Source organism: Hippichthys cyanospilos, chromosome 1 (assembly GCF_059441005.1).
Source record: "Hippichthys cyanospilos isolate Australia breed blue-spotted pipefish chromosome 1, RoL_Hcya_1.0, whole genome shotgun sequence".
Taxonomy (NCBI): Eukaryota; Metazoa; Chordata; class Actinopteri; order Syngnathiformes; family Syngnathidae; genus Hippichthys; species Hippichthys cyanospilos.
Genome location: NC_142369.1, coordinates 20,652,232 through 20,672,833, shown reverse-complemented (window position 1 = coordinate 20,672,833; position 20,602 = coordinate 20,652,232). Strand labels below are relative to the sequence as shown.

The 20,602-nt window shown below is 39.9% G+C and overlaps 1 protein-coding gene across 2 annotated transcripts in view; it reads right to left on the bottom strand.

Annotated features, from left to right (window-relative positions):
• fbxl17 (F-box and leucine-rich repeat protein 17) overlaps positions 1-20,602 on the bottom strand; it is a 228,036-nt gene that overhangs the window by 145,849 nt on the left and 61,585 nt on the right. For both annotated transcript variants that reach the window (XM_088426701.1, XM_088426702.1), the window contains exon 7: positions 4,704-4,811. In XM_088426701.1, coding sequence (XP_088282827.1) covers positions 4,704-4,811 — 108 coding nt within the window. The remainder of the gene's footprint in view (positions 1-4,703; positions 4,812-20,602) is intronic.

Below are 20,602 nucleotides of genomic sequence, written 5' to 3'. Positions count from 1 at the left end.
ATAAAACGAGCACCATTTGAAAAGTGTAAGCCTCATTTTATGTCGTCAGTCATTTACAACTACAATCGTCTAGCAGGGAAGTCCTGAAGAACCAAATCACCCAGAACCCATCCCTTATTAATGTCACTAGTAGGAGGCTCTCAATCAATATTTAAACATCATTGTTATGATCCTCAACTGAAATGATACATTAACCTTGATAGAACAACCCAGAAGAACATCTCATTTTGATGTTTATGGCAACAAGCATCAGTTTTTTTTTTGTTTTTTTTTTAACAAATTGCATGTTTAACTTGCTGCTTGTAAATGTGGCATAAATCCTTTCCCAGATCTGCAGATCTATTGTTTTTCTTGCTGTCTCCAACAAAACGACAGCTTAGCAGGCAAAGCCCTCCTGCAAATATTGAGTTTCGTTGCATATCACAGAGGAGCCCGTGAGGAATTAACCACCGCAAAAACATTAAAGTACTATAAATGCCAAGTCTTTATAGTTACTCGGCACACAATCTTGTGCATTGGCACCATGGGAGGCCCATTTCAAGAATCAGATCGCTTGATTAGGAAAATACCATTTCAAATTGATTTCCTCGAATCCTCATTTGTGAGAAGTGTGTTGAAAAAAAAAATATTAATCTGAAATGAAGGAGCCGTAAAAAAAGAACTCCATAAAAAATAATGGATTTTGTTCAGTTCTCTTCTTTGCTAACTGTGTGGGAAATAAGGGGGAAGGGTATCTTATCAAAGAGACAGCATGCAATTGAGGAGACAAAAGAGGGAGGGAGGGACTGAGGGTAATAATTGAGAGAGAGAGAAAAAAAAAGGATGCAGTCGTGGACTCGCATGCAGAGTCCACGGAGTCATCAGAAATGCAACGATTCTAAATGCAGGAATATTATTTTCAATTGAGACCGGGAAGGACCAAGTGGGAATAAATGCGGAGAAATCACCTGCTAAAGGAGATGATAATGAGAAGATTACTGAGGAATGTGGTAAAAAGAGCAAATGAGCAGGACAGGAAGAGTTGAAACACAAAAATGGTGGAAATATGACGCGTACCCTAGTAGGAATTTCAATGTTCCTCACAGTACTTTCATTTAGATAAAAATGTGATTTATGAAAAAAACAAAAATCTCCCTCGGTGTGTTGGTTCCAAATATACACGACGAATCATTTTCCGATTCTGGCCCCTTTTCTTTCAAACATAAAGAGCTTTTCCACTTTTGGTTATTGTCGAAAGTACTTGCCTCAGTTAGGGACAGTTCACTGATAGTCTGTGATTCTGTTATTCTCAAGGCATTGTTGAAATGTTATAATTTATCGACCATCAGCTTCCTGTATGTAGTGACTGGCAAATGATTACAGTGTTCCCTCGCCACTTCATGCTTCATCTTTTGCGCACTCATTGATTTGAGGATTTTTTGCACTGAGAAGGTTGGCCTTAAATTAAGAACATCTTAAGAGAATCCCCTCCCCCCAGTTTTGTCTGGCTACTTTGTTTTCTCTCAGTCGCACCATGGTAAAATCAGGATGCCCATGCACCCAAACTGGGTACATTCTAGAGCTCTGACAATATGTATTAGGGTTTTAGAGCATGCTTGACGCCAGACTTTTCTAATAGCAGTGTTCAGGCCATTGGACACGGCAAGAAGGGTAGCTTTTCAAAACACCACTTCATGATGCTCACTTTGTGTCCTGTCGTGCCTTTTTTCCTCGACTGACCAGGTTCACTCGAGTGCGAGATTTCCAGCAGGAATTGATGCAGAGTTGTAATCCATGCTGTCTATGCTTTGGTTGAACAGGTCTGACATTGTTCCTTTACAGTTGGCCAGAAAATTTGGAGGCATTTACTCCACCGGTTTGCTTCACTGGACGTCTCTTCGCCTTTGAATCTTTAGAGTGATATTGGCAGTTTCCGCTGACTTCAGAGAGAGACGTTGCCTTGGTCCTCCATGATTTCAGCACTTTGCATTTTTGTGGTAAAGTTTTGAATCTAACAAGCAGACTCTGTGGCTCTGTTTACGTATTTGGGACAGGTTTTCTGTTTTAATAAATTGTCTCTTCATACGCATCTCCCTGGGTCAAACCTGTTTGAAGGGTTTGATGAAAATGAATTATGATTAAAAACAAAGCGATCATCACAACTCGAAAGCTGAGTGTGTAATTGAAATAAACAATCAATAACCAATCAGCAACTAAGTTAAAGAAAAAAAAAATGTAGGCATCAGAATAATACGCAGCTAAAACTCCCTGTGGGTTAACGTGGTAATAAATAATAATGAAGTCAGCCAGACTGTGCGTGCACACGTGCACCTCGGTGTACGCCAATGTTGTTATGATTGGCTGGCTTCATTACGGTCTGTCTACAACACCATGGCCAAGGTCAGGAGAGGCCACTGAGATGATAAGGGGGCCAAAACCATAAGTGCAAATTAATCTGCTGTTTAATCTAATAATGTAGGGCGGCATCGGCTGTCTCGGTCCTATTAACACAACAGTAATTGCATTTGAGGGGGACTGGCCACACGAGCCCCACTGTGGGTACAGTCACACTCGCGTGTGCGCCCAAATTCATTAGAAATAAATCGAATTGTATTACAACGCCACATATGTGTATGTACAATAAAAACTGGCACATAAGAGCGACCATGCATTCCAGATGGATGTTATGACAAAAGTGAAAAGCATGGCGCTCTGAATGTCGTCTGAGGATTAATATATGTGTGTCTATGTTTATATGGCGCCAAGCATCTTTAACCACAGAGCCCCGACTCATCAGCATGCTAATACACAAACAGCGGGGTGCAGTTAGACAAGTGGCATATTATTGGGATTCATCTCATTAGGCTTTCATGAGATTTATCAGTCGACACATAACTTCACAATGGCGTCCCAGATAAAAGACACAGTAAGGTTCTGGGCTTCCTTTCAAAGAGTACAATTTACCACTTGGAGACATTGAAATGGCCCGCAGGTATGAAGATTATACCCAAATCAAATATCCACACTTAAAACTTGCACTTGAGGGCAACGACATAAGCATTTCATTTCAAGAAAATCAAAAGGTGAACTATGGATAACAAAATAGATGAAGGAGCTGAATAATTGAATGGAAAATAGTACATTATTGATAAGCCAGAAAAAGATCAATTTTGTCACTCCGTGCTTATTTATCAGGACAACAAGAACATTATCTCCACTTCATTTATACTTTGCAATAAGATTAAGACCTTCATCTATAATGCAGTTTTAGTACCAGCATCAGTTGCCAACTCACCTCTTTGTTTAGATGAATAGACTTAACTGTGTGGTAATCACTATGTTTTGGGTAGAAAAGGTTGCAATGTCCATGTTTAAACAGTTTAAGCAACATTAGTGTGGTATGTGATTTGTGCATGTCAACTGATAGGGTTGGTATGTTTTATAAAAGTGGTTTGTTTACCCAGGACAATTGACTGGCTCACCACGGAACGGTATGGTTTGGTTCGATAAAATCCAACATTTTAATCAACATTTTGCAATTCATTTCAGATTCAAAACCAAGCTTTTTTTTTTTTTTCCAATTGGCACATTTCCAGTTTCCCTTTCCCATTTTTAGGTCCTTTTGTAACACAAGCAACATCTGACCATTTTCTATTAACCATTTAGCAGACAGCAGTGCGTGTGGCTCCACGCTAAATGTGCAAACTTGACTGCTTTTACATTAATAGATGAGAGGGCAGAGATGGTTGTGCTCTTTCTTTTTTCAACTTAAATTTAATGTCAGTCAATTTATTTTATCTATACAAAACCCCTCATTTTTCGCGGTTAATGGGGACCAAAAACACAAAGTAGCGTCGCCCTCACACCGCTCAGTAATGTTCATTTATTTGAATTTGGGTACCAGATTTTTTTAAATGTGAAAAGCATTTATACTTGACATATTTAAGACATCAATAAATTTGTTTTCATTTCGGAGTTGTAGAGGAAAGATTTTGCACCGAGTCAGCCAAGTAAACAGCAACATTTCATTTATACTGTAAGTTACAAAGGTTTTACTGTATAAAATGCAGAAGTGTCAAAAATGTGTGTTTGGGAGCACACAGCCACATAATCGGTCAGTAGTGAATAATTTACCCGTTGGCGGAACTGTTGTTATGATTACTGGTTTTCCATGGTATTGATTTGGTAAGAGGAAGGCTCTTGATTGGTGCGGCCTTGACTCTGTTTTGCATTTTGATGTCAGTTTTGGCTCCTTCATTCATTCCACTTGGGTAGGCTCCAGCGCTCTGCGGCCCTCGTGACAATAAGCGGTCAAGATGATGAGTGAATGAATGGATGGATGGATGGATGGATGGATGGATGGATGGATGGACGGATGGATGGATGGATGGATGGATGGATGCTTCGTGGCCGGCCAGCCTTGAACAACGTCATGAAGGGGGCGAGGCAGTCACATGGTGAAGGGTGGAGCTTCAGTAAACAAGACCTTCCTTGGTATGATTGAACGCAGTCAAGCAATGTTTCAGAGTGTTTCTTCTAGGAAATTCGATAAAAATCCACCAACTGCACAGCAAATTTGTACAGTGCAGAAAAAACGGAGTTGAACCATCAATCTTCCCATTGCCACACTCCCCCATGAACCAATATTGATCTTTGAAAACTCAGTGGTCTGAGTGCCAATAACCATCATAATTGAGGTACGAACAAAGCTGTATGATACTTACAGCAGTGAGATGGATGACTCCTTGGGATGTCACGGGGCATCCCATGAAACCAACAAACTGCAGCTCTGGGCAATGCTCGGCAACCGCTCGCACCGACTGGTCAGTGACCTGGAGAAGACAGCAGATGAAGTCAGGTTTAAATTAATGAAACTAAATTTGAAATGTGTGGTCACGGACATCCGCAGTGGTGAAACACAAAGAAGCATAAGAGTAGGAAGATTACAATAATCTTGTAAACAAGGATTGTTGAGAATTTCGACAAGCAAGTGGGAGCAGACAGCTGTTGTCAAATTCATGACTAAATGTCAGCTCCATCTGTGCGGCAGTCTGGATTGTTTAGTGCTCGATGAGCAGCTGAAGTAAAGAAACCAGAATACGACCAGAGTTGGGGGGGTGGGCAAAACAGGACTTGTCTGCCAAGAGGCATCGACTTATGATGGATGGACCACTCCCTTTCATTCAGCCATTCATGAGCACACTCAGAATGGATTGGTGGTGATCAATGAGGAAGTAGAACATTTCCACCACCTTATATCGTGGTCATCAATACAGGTATCGATACTGTAGCAACGTTCGCTCTCAGAAACACCCAAGAAAGATGTGGGAGATTGTCCTCTCTGTGCTTCTCAGTCTTCTCATCAATCACCACAAGAAAATAAGATGAGAAGAAATGAAAGAGAATCGACTTTTGAGGCTGATTAATTGAGGACGGAACACCAAAGGACTTTAGAGTAAAAATCATTTTTAATCACGTCTACATAAATGTGAGACTTTTTTTTCATGTCCCAAAATGATACGCTAATAAAATTGTGATTTTTTTTTTTAGAGATTCAATACAAAAGTTTGCATAAATGTGTCCTAAATGAACATCAAGGTAGTGCTAATCCCCAGGTTACTGCAGTGTGGGTCAGCAGAACACTAACAAAAAGTTGACACAAATTGTAGACTCTGCATATCATTTTTTAGTGGGTCAAAGGCTCTTTTTATTTTATTTGAGCTTAGTTTATTTATTTTACTTGATTTTACAGTTTTATTGTTTTTATTATGTTACCCATTTCTTGTGTTTTAATTTTTCTGTGCAGAAATTTGGAAACCTTGCGTTTGTTAAAACTGCTATATAAATAAAGTGGTTTGAATTGGATTTTATCGCAGTTGGTCAGGCTGCATTCCAAGATAATACAAAAGTATTAAAAATAAAATGGAGCTTTTAAAAAAACAGCAAAAAATAATTGGGGAATAAAAAAATGTATATATTTTTTTTTAAATAAAACAAAACAGGGCCCCTACCACGAATGAAAAACAAACATATCAGGAGTTACAAAAATAAACACAGAGGAACTGTGAGAAAGAAGGCAATATTTGTTAAGGTTTTCACACATCAAGTGTGTGCGCATATGCATGTGGGTTTGTAGATCTCTAAAGAGAAAGAATATGAATACAATGGATCCACAGTAGCTAGTGTTGGACAGAATCCTTGTATTTCAAAATCATTTTTAAAATCAATCGTTTTTAGGACACCCCTAAAATGTTTTTTTTTTTTTTCAAAGTTGTTTTTTTAACTAGTTGCAGTGCATTGACATCAACGCTTTTTATTGGTCAATAATTCATAAAAATCAGATAAAACACATGCGGATTGACTTTTGACAAAATGTGATATTCGGCAGAAAGTAACTTGAGCACCTGAAACCAGCAATATACACTTACAAGTGTTAAGGAATGTTAAGTTAGCAATACTGGTTAACGCAACACTTCCTATACTATGATCTTATTCTGAAAGACCCCTCACACCCCATCTGGTCGCATAGGTTGCTGACTCAATCAAATTAACATCACATAAAAAATTAATAATGCATTCTGGTGTCATGCTATGATAAACAAGGCACTTAGAGCATATTTGCATTTCTCTCACGTTTTCATTGTTGCACACAGCTGAACAAAAGTCATGATCTGGAACGCATTATCCTGACTTGAATCGCAACCCTGTGCTTCAAGACATCCATCCATTGTGATGTCAATGGCCCATGCAAAAGCCCCATTAAAACCCTCTTAGTCCTGCAGCGTCAAACTCCGGTCCACGATGGCTTGTGTCCTGCATATTTTCCAAGTCTTTCTTTAGAACACATCTGATTTCTGTGCAACACACCTGATTCAAATATTTGCCCATAAGCGAGCTCTGCAGAAACTTCATAATGAGCACGATCATTTGAATCAGGTGTGTTTGTGACTTGGAAGGACACAGGCCATCATGGACTGGAGCTTGACGCTGCAAGACTAAAAGGGTTTTAATGTGGCTTGTGTATGGGCCATTGACATGTGCTTCAATAACAAATATGCAAATCTCAGTAGCAATAAATGACTTCACCGTCATCTCAACAGGATGACAACTTATCATCTAAATGGAGAAAAGTTACATGAAGTGTGCTGTCAAGTCTCCAGAGTAACTAAAACTTTGGTGGGTACTCCAAGGGGAAAACCTTGGTTTGTGTGATCCTGTATCATCCACACCTGAGTTAGAGTACTGACTAATTGGCTGGTGTGTTTAATTTCTTTTTTTCTTGTATTTATATTGCCAAATTTCTGCAACTTTCAGCTGTAGTGGCCAAAGTTGGCCCTGATCATCAATGTCACAAACACTTTGGCCCCAGGACATCACAACAAGAAAGACAGGGTCCATTTATCTTTTGCCAAGTCACATGCCGCACAGCTTATCTGGGAAAAACACCTCCTGGAACATCACTGAAGCTTAAAGGTGTGTTTGTCAAGCTTAACAGTAAGGCACCAAAGTGGTTGAAAAGGGTTGAAATGGCTCATAATGGAATGTGACCGCAAGGTCTATTGGACTAGATGAAGCAATGTAGCATCACACCACCAATTACAATATGTCCAAAGAAATTTCACCTTATTCGCTACTACACAAAACAAAACCTTACTACTCATTTAGTACGATTTCCCCATATAACTTCAAAAGATTTTTCAATATGCTTTGAATTCTAGTTTTATGCCAGAGGTTTCTTTTTCCTTTTTTTTTTCTTTTTTTTGCAACCTCTTCCGTATGGTCTATTTTGCTGGCCATCTTTCAGTTTGCAAATAGAAAGAATACGTTCAGAGTGAAACTGTTGTCAAACCTCATAAAACCTTTGCACACAGTAGAGGTAAAGTGCATGCAACATGCGGTGTGCAGAATTGAATCACAGACGGATCAACGTTTTGCCGAAGAACCACCAAATGTCAGTTATTGAAAATGTGATCCTCCTTTGTAAAACCTGTATGCAATGCATATTCACTTGTTGTGGTATGGGACATTTAATGTTGCTGTTACAAGCATGAGATGTGCTCCACCAATTGAGACTGACGTTTGACATTTCACATGGAATGGGTGTAAATACAAATTATGGATTAGGCAAAGTAGGTTATCAGGTTTATTGTTAATGTATTAATATCAATCAATATATTTATCTGTCTTCCTGATTTATTTATCTATATAGTAATATATATTTCTGTCTATATACAATGCAATCATTGTGGAAACAAAACGAACCGGCATATCTCCCTTGCTCTCAAAGAAAAACGTTTAAAATGAACGATATTAAATAAGGATGTCAATCCCAGTCGACATTCATTGCCCGCCAAGTGACTCGAATTTAAACAAATCAATCCGTTGATTCGAAGCACTTACTTGTCACCATGTGACCAAACCACGCCTTGGCACAGTGATTTGACACAACTGCTGTAGGAGCTACAGCGCATGCAGCCCATCACTAGTGACGGACCGCCTATAGACTGACAGAGCGACAGATCCACAGTTACAAAATTCGCTTGAAAAAATGGTGGACCGACGATGATGGAAGGAAAGTTGGGCACGAATGACTGACGGACCAGCAGAAAAATTCAATATCCACACCTCTGCGTAAAAAAGGCATAAAATGCCTTCCATAATTTGTTAAAAAGAAAAATGCATAGAGCTTCAGCTCCCCAATAAAATAGGTTTTGCTGTTGCTGGGACCTTGTCAGAAACTGGTAATTGCTTTAAACCAGCTGGGGTCTTGCGGAAGTCACCAGCTACCAGAGGGCAACAACAGTTGTTGCTTTTGCTGGATGGCTGGGGATCAGATGGTAGAGAGGTAGGAGAGCCTTTGCGGCTGTTCGAGCTTATAACACTAGCAAGAGCAGTATGATGCTGTTGCCCTGCGAGTAGCTGGTGACACTAGCAAGACCGGCACGAAAATCAAAACGCAAAATTGCTAAAGTAGGCCAGTTATTTTTTTTCATTGGATTTTTCAATAGTGTTAACAAAAGTTGTGAGGATAAACCACAAAAAGTCTTGCAGCGCTCAAATCACGTGCCAAAATAAATCAACCCCCAGAAGAGAACACTTCACCGCGGACAGCCGTGCTTGTAACAGTTGACTGTACTGATCAAATCGATAAGAAAATTCTGCACCTCAGGTTTGGACCCACCACACCACTGATCTGCCTCTTGCTGCAGTCAGAAGTGATTATCTGAAGGGAGTCAGTGCTCCCAACTGGAAAACCTGATGCATATGAAACAAGATCTTCCAGGTTCAGCTGAAGACAGGGGATGGAAGTAGGTTTTTGTGGATACAACTAAAAAACAAAAAAGAAAAACAAGAAAAGCTAAGCTCCAGAAATAGCCTCTCAACCAAGAAGCCACTACAAGCTTCTCTCAGGGAGCTGGTGTTTTTACATTATTTGTGTTGAGTCATTTGACAACAAAAAAAAGAAATATAGAGAATGTTATCAATTGCAAATTACTGGGTAATTTTGTTATAGAATAAGAAAGGGAGACTGTTATAGGAAAAAAAAAAAAAAACCTCATGATCACATGTCAAGAAGGCATGCACCCTATCAGACTATGCCAGTACACATGTCTGTCTGTGTGCACATCACGCAAGGTAGGGCTCTAACGGTTCACAGTCACAGGTTGGAACGCTCCTCGGTTTTGGGGCTCACAATTTGGTACCAGTTTGGTATAATGGGAAAAAGCAACAAGAAGTTCAAAAAGCCTAATTCTCCATTTATTTTAACAACAAAAATCTATGAATTGATTCAAAATAAGACTTGCCTATACTGCTCTTCAAGGTGTGGTTGTATGTACAGTAGTGCACAGTGCCGTGTCACCGCATTTGTTGTCCATTGATTAATTTCCGAACCACTAATCCTCACTGGATTGGATGTGTGCAATAAAGCTGTCAATGTCTGTGCATTGTAGGACGTAATAATATGATGATGAAACTTGATTTTGTGGCGCGGTTAGACTCAAGTCCACTTGCTTAGAAGTGTGGGGAATCTGAGTGTTTACCCAGGTGGTGGGTCTCCTATTTTTCTTTGTGTTTTTTTTTTTTTCTTTTTACTAAGTGCCAGTCTGCAAACTGATTTAGGTGCATTACTGCCACCTGGTTTGGAGAGCAGATACTAGGGCTGCATAATTAATCGAGCTTTAATCGCAATCACGGTATTGGCCGCCACGATTAATTAAGCTGATCCTCAGTGATATTAAGATTTAAAAAGTCAGTTATTGTACACGTCAAAGCACTTTGTCATCCTACCACCAGGGGACAATAAATAGACATGTCTGACCAAACATGATGAATAATTGTGATTTTTATTTTGGACATAACCATGCAGCCCTAGCAGATAATGAAATTCCTTTTCCTATTCATCATCTAACTATATGCATCAAGCAATGACATTCAAACTGACAAGAAGCAGAATGAATAAAAATGTGGGTTTTCAAGAAAATGTAAAATCTTAAAAAAAAAAAAAAAACTTGTTCCCCTTATGTCTTGAAAGGATTTTGATTTAAATACGTGAAAAAATCAACGGCTACCATTTGTGTAGAAGAGAAGTGGCCTGCCAAGAGAGGCCTTCAAACCTTTCAGCCAGTATTTGATCTAAGGTCTTCTACTCAAGGAGGTAAAAAGAAAAGAAGAAAAGTGGACTGGAATCATAAAGATGGCTCTTGCGTGTGTCTTGTTGCAAGGTAATTGCTGAGAGTGCTGCGGTAGCAAAAACAAGCAGTGTTGGGTATGAATGTGTTTCATCTCGCTACGCGTTCTTGCCTATTATTAGAGAAACACCCAGGAGCCACATCTCATTCACTATTGACATCGATATTGTCCGTTATACGACTCATTTGACTCAATCAGACCAGGGTAGTGGTAACCCCCCCCCCCCCCCCACACACACACACACACACACACACACACACATTTTTTTTCCTCCAATTTCAAACTGTGCTGTTCTGGACAGACACAAATAAAACATGTTGACCATTGTTGAATCTCCAATTAAACGCACATGTTACAGCCTAAAAAAATATGCCAAGCAGAGTTTTAAAAATAAAAAATAACATTTAAAAAAATAAGGGGTCGGGGGTGTATCTTTGGAAATTTACAAAACTTACCCACATTGCCCAAAAATCTCAATGACAGTTTTGGGCTATTCAAAATGTTTGTTGAATCAGCTGACACTAATGTAAGTGTTGATAGATGCTTAAAAGGCACCCGCAATATCTTTCAGGAGGCTGTTGAACGTTGAATTGGTCCAGATTTCCTTTTTTTGTTTTTTGTCCCTCAACAGAAAATTGTAATTATAATTCAAAAATGTCTTAGACAGATTAATGCCGGACCTAATTTTTCAATTGTGGTTTGTTTTTATTTTATAAGTTTTAAGCTTTTAAATTGTGTCATGTAGAAGAAGCATTGATGCAAGTCCCAAAAAAAAAAATCTTAAGTGCAGCTGGAGTAAGTGTCCTCTCCTTGATGAGAACTATGTTGAAATTTAAAATTAAGATTTAAATTAAGTTAAAATTTGGCATTCCAAGGTTCAACTGGATAGTTAATATTCCTCATCACATTATTACCCTAGTTTAATAAAATCAAAAATGTAAAAAGAATGTCTAAACTCCCAAAACACGCATCCAGTAATGCACCCATGCATTCCAAAAGCAATAAAATGGAGCAGTGGTTGCAAATCAGACACCTTGATCTATAAGTGACATATTTGAGGTTAGATGAATGAACATTTTATAACAATAGAAGAGAATGTTGATATTTGTTCAAAGATGCACACTTTACCGTATGTGTAAACTACAAATCAGCGTGAACCTATTGGTGCTACTGATCCCTGAAGTACAATTCCACAAAAAAAGCTTGAGAGTAGTCTCAATCCAAAGACCCTTGAAATGAAAAAGCTGCATTTCAATCAGAGGCCACTGAATATAATGATGTCTTGATGAAAGCACTTTGTTACGAAAGCGCTCTGGTACAGATTCCCGATATTATGCAAAAACATGGTCACCAACCGCATGCCTGCGAGGTGCAAATTGAAGTGGGATGATTTTCATCAAAGTTGGGTGCTTTTCCAAGGTAATCATTTCCCCATAAATACTCTCATGGGGGTGATCCTGCAGAGGGCTCATCATGGCCTTGGGGAGGACATACACTTAAAGACCCATGCTTGCACTCTCTGGCTCACTCTAACACACACACAAACACACAAAACATTTTTACAGGCCTGTGTTGGGCTGTATAGATTTGAAGTGGCGATCTTGCAAAAATTTCTAAATGCATACTTATTATCTTCTGTAATATCCGCTGCCTGGAGACAAAGGCAACATGGAAAGTCGTTAAGTTTTACTACAGCGAGGGAGAGTCTCTTTACTGTGCTTCCTCTGTACTGATGAGCTGTTGTGCACTAAGTACAAGGTGCGCCTCTATCGATCAGAGAAGTGTCTCTGCAGATGAGAGAATCACACACAAGGTGCTATGGTTCTTTGTGCACCGACAGACAATATTCATAAAGAAACACGCATGCCATGCACACGTACGCTATTGAGTCAGAGAGATGTTTTATCTTATTTGGGGGGCGGGGGCTAAACGGGAAGTAGTGCTGTTTAAGCAAAATTCAAAGGCAGAAACCCAAGATGGATTTCAGAGAGGAAAAAGAGAAAAACAATGATGAATTTTCAATCTTTCCATCTTCCCATCATGAAGCCTCTGGTATTTGGGTGTATTTGTTTAGAAGCTTTAGCCGGCAAATAGTGTCTGGAGATGAATGTGACAGGCAGGGCGGGTAGCGGCGGTAGGACGGGCCAAACGAGTCATGTGCAGAGAGGCGCGTGAATATGAGAGCGGTCAGATCTTATTAAAGGCCTGATGGGATGGAGGCGGAGGCGGGGGATGAGTGCTCTGAATCACCACTTTCTAATCAATCAATCTAATTAAGCAAGCTTTATGAACGCCGCAGCAAGCCGCGAAAGGATCGGCCGACACACAGATTAATAATGATTACTGAATACCAAGCAACACATTCTATTAACCATCAATCTTCATGCCTGTCTGGATGCCTTGGAGAAGAACAAAACTCATAGCCACTTGCAGGGCATTTGCTGAATAAGTCTTCAAAGGAAATTATTCTGCTTCATACTGTACAATCAGGGATTCAGAACCATTAAAAAAAAAAGAAACTAAAACTATACACTTGTCATTACATATTTATAATCGGAGATGGGTGGGGAGTATCTGGTTCTGATATCTGGTAAATGTCTAACCTGGAAACACCTTTAGTGATGCACAACCACCAGTAGATGATAACAATGTTCCATTTTAGATATGAGTTCAATACAATTTGAGTCCACTGGAAAAATTGCGCTGAATGTTGTAAAAATACTTTTTTCTGCTGGTGATTATAAGTAAACGGAAATAGGCTTTCATTTGGTAGAATTGGTGGATTTTATCATATATTTTTTGGGATGGGATGAAACAGAAAGCCCAGGGGAAGAGATGTCTCACACGATTTAGTCCAAGGGATTGTTGCTATATTTCTAATGTAGACCATTAATAAACGAAGAAGCCAAACTAGACATTTCGACTTAATATTTAAAGACCAATTTTTATAACTTTCGACATTCAGCATTTTTTTTTTTTTTAGTTAGACATGAACTGGGATTTTAGAAATGCTCCATAAAAATGGAGAAGAGTGCGTCAGAGTCACAGAACACACATTTGAGTCAGCCTGGTTTTTACGAACGGAAACCTTTGAAAGGTTATCGACTGCTCTCGCCAACCAGTACAGAGCATACGAAATAAAACACTTAGCTGCAGCAAAATTAAAGCTTTCTTGCAAGATTTAGTTGTTGGATCAAAGCCCTCTGTCAACTACAAGTCACGTGATCCAACGCAAGAACTTTGCATTATGGGAGTCCAGGCATCAGCCACTCAACAAAGTCATTGAAAGGCTTGTGAATGTCATAAGTTGGCCGCTAACGCCACCCAGTGATTTTGGGCTGTCAACAGAAAAAGTTTTATTGCGCCCTGTTTGCAAGCTGCCGTTGAAAGGATTAATGCAAAAACCCGGGGAAATGCATCCAAAATTAACACTATTTTTATTTTTTAATGACCGCAAATAAGCCCAACATGGGCTAAATTTGACACCTATAGGGTGAGGCGGCTTGACGCCATATTGAAATTTGAAATGTTTTGCTAATCTATACAATATTTTAGCCTCCTAGTTTTTTTTTCTTTTCATGGTATGTTTTTCCTTTGATATCACACATCAAAAATGACTACAAGCCCAAGTTGGGTCAAAACTTGTTACATGAGGGAAAATAAGGGGGGGATTTTTTTTTTTTTTTAAAGCGAGTCTTTGGCCATGCCCCACATGAAGGGCATATCTAAAGCCAGGGGAAAAAATACCCGCATATGCGCCAACAGTAAAGGACACTACAACATATCTCGTACAACCATGTGGATGAGGGTAGGGGCAGTGGGGGGCAATGGTGCGGCCGACTGTTATCAGCGAGTAGTAGTTCCAGCGCTTTCACAGCGCTTTCACAGCGTAGTCACGTAACGTCATGTGCAGTATAAAGTAAGTAATTGTCCGGACATGCTTCCCAGAAGAACAATAAATAAAAACCTTTGTGCCAAAATAGAAGCGCTCATGCGTTAGCCTAATAATGTGAATACATCTGAGAGGGAAGCTGACAATTTATTTTTGACAGGGCACTTTTTCATTTTTCAACAACGGATGGACATATCGTGACGTTAAGGAATTAGTTCCAGCCTCTTTAGTCAGCCTTTAGTGTCCATAGACAATACATCAATGAGAACTTAAACAAAGGGTATTCAACCTGAAGTAAATCAGCCAAAGAACCAGCAAATGGTTTGGGTTTTCCAAAAATCTACAAACAGATGTAAATGAACCTCATTAGCAGATACAATTCAAACATGCAAGTGAAATGTAGGTGTAATGAACTGCCATAGTTGTGTCCCGACCAAGCATTCAACTCAGCACTGCACTCTACTCTACACCATGACAAAAAGCCCATAAACTTGGGAGAAAAGCACTATGTATGCTTTTCAAAAATCGAAGTCGTGGCTGTGAAGGATGACCGTGTTTGAAAAATGAAACTCCCAAGATCAATAGATCCACTTTTCTCCTGCTGTGCCCATGCCAGACACATTTTGGATAGAGGAGAAAAAGATCCATAAAAAATTGCAATATCACTTCACATATCTCGCAAAAAGTTGCTGGTACCTACTTGGCGCAAATGAAAACCCCAGAACAATGACGCCTCTTCGAGGGAAATCCATGCGCAATTTCCACATGCACGTCGATCCCACATTCCCCACGCACTTGTCAAGCATCCTTGTCTTGTTTCATCGACGTCGTCCGCCTTGATGACGCCGGGAGGACCAGAATCTGCATGGGTGATCGCCTGACTGATTGATCGCCTGCATGCGCCATTCTCAACTGAAAATTACCTGTCATTTATTCAATCGCTTAAGCGCTCGCTTTCCTCAAGAGCTTCACAGAGTTTATCACTTATGCGTTGTGTAAACGTGCTGCTACGAGCTGCGGGTGTTCTGGCTTCAAGAGGACCTATGAAATATGAGGAAGATGAAGAGATGTTGTTCACAACCGGTTTCCCCAAAAGATCAATAAGGCTTTGAGTGTCAGGTTGAAATCAGACGCAACTGTGAGCAAAGGCCAAAAGACCGGCTTTGCTCCGTTAAATGTAAAGCCCTTCCTGTACATGGGCTTGTAAAAAGCGTCCGTCCGATAGCTCTCTCGAGGCTTCAATTCCCTTTGTGTTCTTTTCGCAATTCAACATTTCTTTGTTGCACATCAAAGATAAATGTGAAGCCACTGCGGAGCACACCCAGTGACACATCTTTCCCCTTTAAATGCAAAGTGGCTACTGCCATTGCGGCACATTGGCGAAACCCTCCAACGCCACTGATGGATTTTCAAATCCCACCACAGAGTGTCCATTTCCAGCCCACATATTCACAGCGGGGCATCCCTTCAATGTCAACTTACTATATTATTTCTATGGCTGGCTGGTTTTAATACACAGTACAAGACAAAGGTGCGACTGAAAGTGCACATCACTACAAAAGCCTTTTTTGTGAATTTTGCATTACAGAGTAGAATAATGTCTTTATTACCATCTTCGTTTTTCACAGTTCCCTCACAACTCATTCGTCTGAGCACAGCCACACACTAACTCATTCAGTAATCATTGCTTTGCGTACAGTTGGAAATTGATCAACTCTCACACCACTTGTGTAGTATTGAGGTAACAAAACACATGATAGTCTTCAACAGGTCGCCAAGTTGGTTCAAAGCATACTCTGAAACGGACAGCAGCCTTTTTGAAATGGAGAGCTAATTCTTTGGTACTGCGTTATATGAAGGGCTACCAGTTCATGTGAAGACCCTGATCATGGTATTGACAATAATTAAGAAACAGCTGTAATAAATATAAGCGTAATGTGTAATGTATATGTCATACATGCATAATCGTTAGTAAAATTCCTGGAGAATCACAATGTTCTATTGCTTGTAAACTATTTGCAGAACAGGTCTGCGGGCTACTTATGTGATACTGTGGCTACCCAGTGCCCCTGGGCATTACGGTGCTGACCCCTGCTCTAAAAGAATTACAAGCTAGGGTATTTCAACAAAAGTAACATTTAAGGCTCTCATAAAGCTGTCATTTGAATGACTGTGTCTGACAAACTACGTAACTACCAGTGTTCGTCCGAGCTGAGCTGTTAAGTATGTGAAATGAAATGAAATGAGTAGTAATAATAAAAAAAAAAAACAGACCTACAAACCTCTTGGCATTTAAAGAAATGAGAGAAAAGTCATTTATTCCTAAATCTAAATGACAATCATGTTTTTATGGTACAAATAAACAAATATTGGATTCAAATTCACAGTTTCTGCATTATTCCATTTTCTAAAGTCTAATTAAGTTCAAGCTTTTAACCAGCACTGCTGGCGATTTATTTTTAACCCATCATTTCCAGTATACGCAGGATAAGGGCATATTATTTCAGTAAATGATAGTGTTTGGATGCGCGAAACAATACCAGAATAATTAGAAAACCTCAAATTGGGTATGCTGTATATAACACAAAACGTCAACATTGGCAAAAGCATGAACACATCCAGCCGTTTCATGGCGCTATGATAAGTAGTCTTGACCATTGAGGGTGTCGTGGCTAATTTCTACCAATTGGTGTGAGACAAGGCAATACCCCATTCATAAGGAACCTGTGACTGTCCCAACCAGTTCACACTGCAAACTGATAAAAGTGTTCCAATGTCTTCTCAAAACAAATAAATAGAACTTGGACACGCAACTGATCTGTTTCGCAATATACTGTGACCACCTTGCTGAACTACGTACGTAGAAAAGCAGTCAGATAAACTTTGGTCTGTACAGTGCTGGACTGTTTAACCCTTCACTGTTCCCATGGTAACGGGTCCAGTCCAATCTATCAGTGTGTGCCCGAAATTGACTTAACATTTAAGCTTTACTTAGAGATCAGTTTTATGTCCCCAGCTAATGATGACAAATGGGACTAAAAGAAGTCAAGTTGATCATCTGTTTGCACCAAAGAAACAGCCATCTTCGGTGGCTCGGTGAAGTTAGGAGGTACAGATAGGGCCCGTGTTGGCTTGTTCTATTAGGTTGCCAATGCAGTAATCAATGAACCTATCTTCTAGTGGGCAATACTATCCCGTACTATATTGTGAAAAAGCTGGTGATGTATCTGAACGAGAAGTAACAGATCCAATGTGTAAACCGGCAACTAATGGGTAACCAATTGGTAACCCTTGGGTTGCAGGTCAAAAAACATGGCTGACCTGGCCTCAACAAAGAACCTATACTGCGTAGAAAACAGTGCAACGTTGTTAATCCCATCTTGCAGTTAAGAGTGGCATTGAAAAAGGAATGTAATGCCTGTTCATTCCAGAAAATAGCAGTACTTAATCGTTATAGATCAGCATGCCAATCAAAGTTTAGAGCCATAAAATTCAGCTTTGAAATTCAATGTTTTTTGTGTTCCTTGAATAGTGTTATGCAAGTCTCGCAGCATGCAAAAGAGTTTACCTTCAGTATTGGCATTTCCCTGAGCAGTTATTAAAGATTAAATACCGTGCTCTCGATTTTGAAAAGGCAACTTGATTCAGACTGACATTAAAAGGTTATAAAATTAAATTGCTGCCTTGTTCAGGTGCGACAACACCTGGTCTTTGTTGTTTGCAGATGTCTCTGTATTTCAGATGCGCAAAATAATTTGTAGTGGGCACCAGAGTACTTTAAATTGTGAATAATTGTTGCAGACCAGATGTTAATAACAATCCTTAAGTGTCACACGTTCGCATTAGTAGGAGGGACAAATGTGCGCCGTTGTTTTTGGTAGCACTAGTTTTTGACTTTTTCTTCTTTGCCAGTGCAGACTTTTAGAAATTCTTTGGTGGGACTCTGAATCCTTTGCCAGTCACTAGTAAAAGTAGAGTTTCAGTTTCAGTGGGTATTCTTGTATAGTATTACACAGCAGGAAACCATCCTTCATTCTCTGCACCTTTCCAGTGTCACGGTAGGCCAGAAAGTCCTGAGGCTGGCCTGAGGGTACTGGCCTCCTCTGCCCTCATGGCCTCCGGGCATGTAGCCTCTGCCTCCTAGGGATTTATGATTAGAGCTTGAGGAACGTTATGGAGACAGCTGACATCCTAAATACTCGTGAGGTGTGCACACCTCAGTATTCAGGGAGTTCTGTAATGCAGATGATGGCCAGGCAGGTGACAGTGCCCCGGGCAGGGAAATTAGAAGGCTGTTACATGTTATGGGTATGTGCAGAGCTCATTCGGGGGGCATTATTCATACAGATGGTAAGAGTAGTGACAGGGACAGATATTTGCTGTCAGAGGGCTGGAGCCATGCTTCAAGTAAAGTGCAAGGGATGAGCGGCGATGCTTATTCCATAGACCGCCTTTCTGTGGTTCTCCACAATGTAAGGAAATCACATTGTCTTGAAGCATTTTAGTCACAGTTCTTAAACTGGCTTTTAAATGGTGCACACGGAACATATATTGCAATGACTCCCATACAGTATGTCACAGTTACTGAGAGAAAAAAAAAATCCAATAGCTTCATGGAAAACAGTTTTATAAAATATAGATGGGTAAAAAAATAAAATAATAATAATAATCATTGGATGAGCAAATCTATGAATGTTCGGAACACACATTTACTGTACATTCCAATATATTTTCAGCGCCGCTTCTTGTTGCTGCTGAGTAGTTCATGTTTTACAGCACTGGCTTCAAGAATTCACACACCGTTCTTTACAAATCAACAAAACTCATAAAACACCCCCCCCCCCCAAAAAAAAGGAAAGCAATGAACAAGACAAACAAAGCAAACTATGGAAATCAAGAATGACCTCTGTTGTAAAAGATTACCTAAATCAATTTCCAGCATTAAAAAAAAGTGACGTTTCTAGTAAGAGGTCTATAGCGAGCACTCTCCCTTTATTTTGTGCAGCTGTAAACAAGAGGACCATTATCTTTCCCATTACAGTTCAACTTGACAATTAATGACCAGGGGACCCAACCCATTAACAGGCTAATAGCTAAATCTAATGTGTGTGTAAGTGTGTGAGAGCGCATGCCAATGCTAAGTGTGTGCCACGATGGACGGTACCAAGAGATAAAAGGTGAGAGGTTTTGTTGACATCATGCTACTAATTAACTCAACCCCTATCACAGATGGCTAAAGTGTCACTATTATACCTTTACTCACTACAACATTATCCACACGAAAGCTAATTGTACAAGGGCCAGGTCAGTTATAGCATGGCATTACAGAATAATAAATGCAAACATGGCTGAAAGGCTTTCCGGCGGAAAATTGACCTTTTGTGCTGTGTTATGTTAGCAATACTGCTCAATCATTAAGTCCATGGGCCTTCAGTAAAAGGTTGTTAGAAAATCATTGCTCCCCTGGGTGCGATGAGACTCACAAAGACAGAAGGAATGATCGAGGGAAATTGTAAGGCAGCAAACAAATCTGGGAAAGACCATGCGTGTAAAAAGAAATGCCAAATACTGCACAAACGTGGCAGCAAGAGGCTACAAATTGTTCTCATTTGTAGAAAATGGCAGTCCTTGCACTTAAGCATCCAAACACACAGAGCACATGTGTGTCACAACACGAGATGCGCCGGGGCTGGCATGTGACTGTTAAAACTTGAGGAAAAGTGTTTTTACATGTTCAGAGCCCAGCATGAAAATATCAGCACATCTCCCAGGGTTTTTAGTTCTATATCCAAGTCATAAATGTCAACGTGTCAATGCTGAGAACACCATTTGGTTTTAACGGCATCTTTCAATGCTGCTGGTGGGAAATGATGTCATGAAAAGACTAACAATGGGAACGTTGTGGGAAGAAACAGACAAACTACCTCCATTGTGCTATTGACATTAGCATCAGTGATTGTTTATTGAGGTCATTCCAAACATTTAGCAACATGTGGAAGGATATGTGAAGCGGTGCCAAAAAAAGGTTTGGAGTTTAAA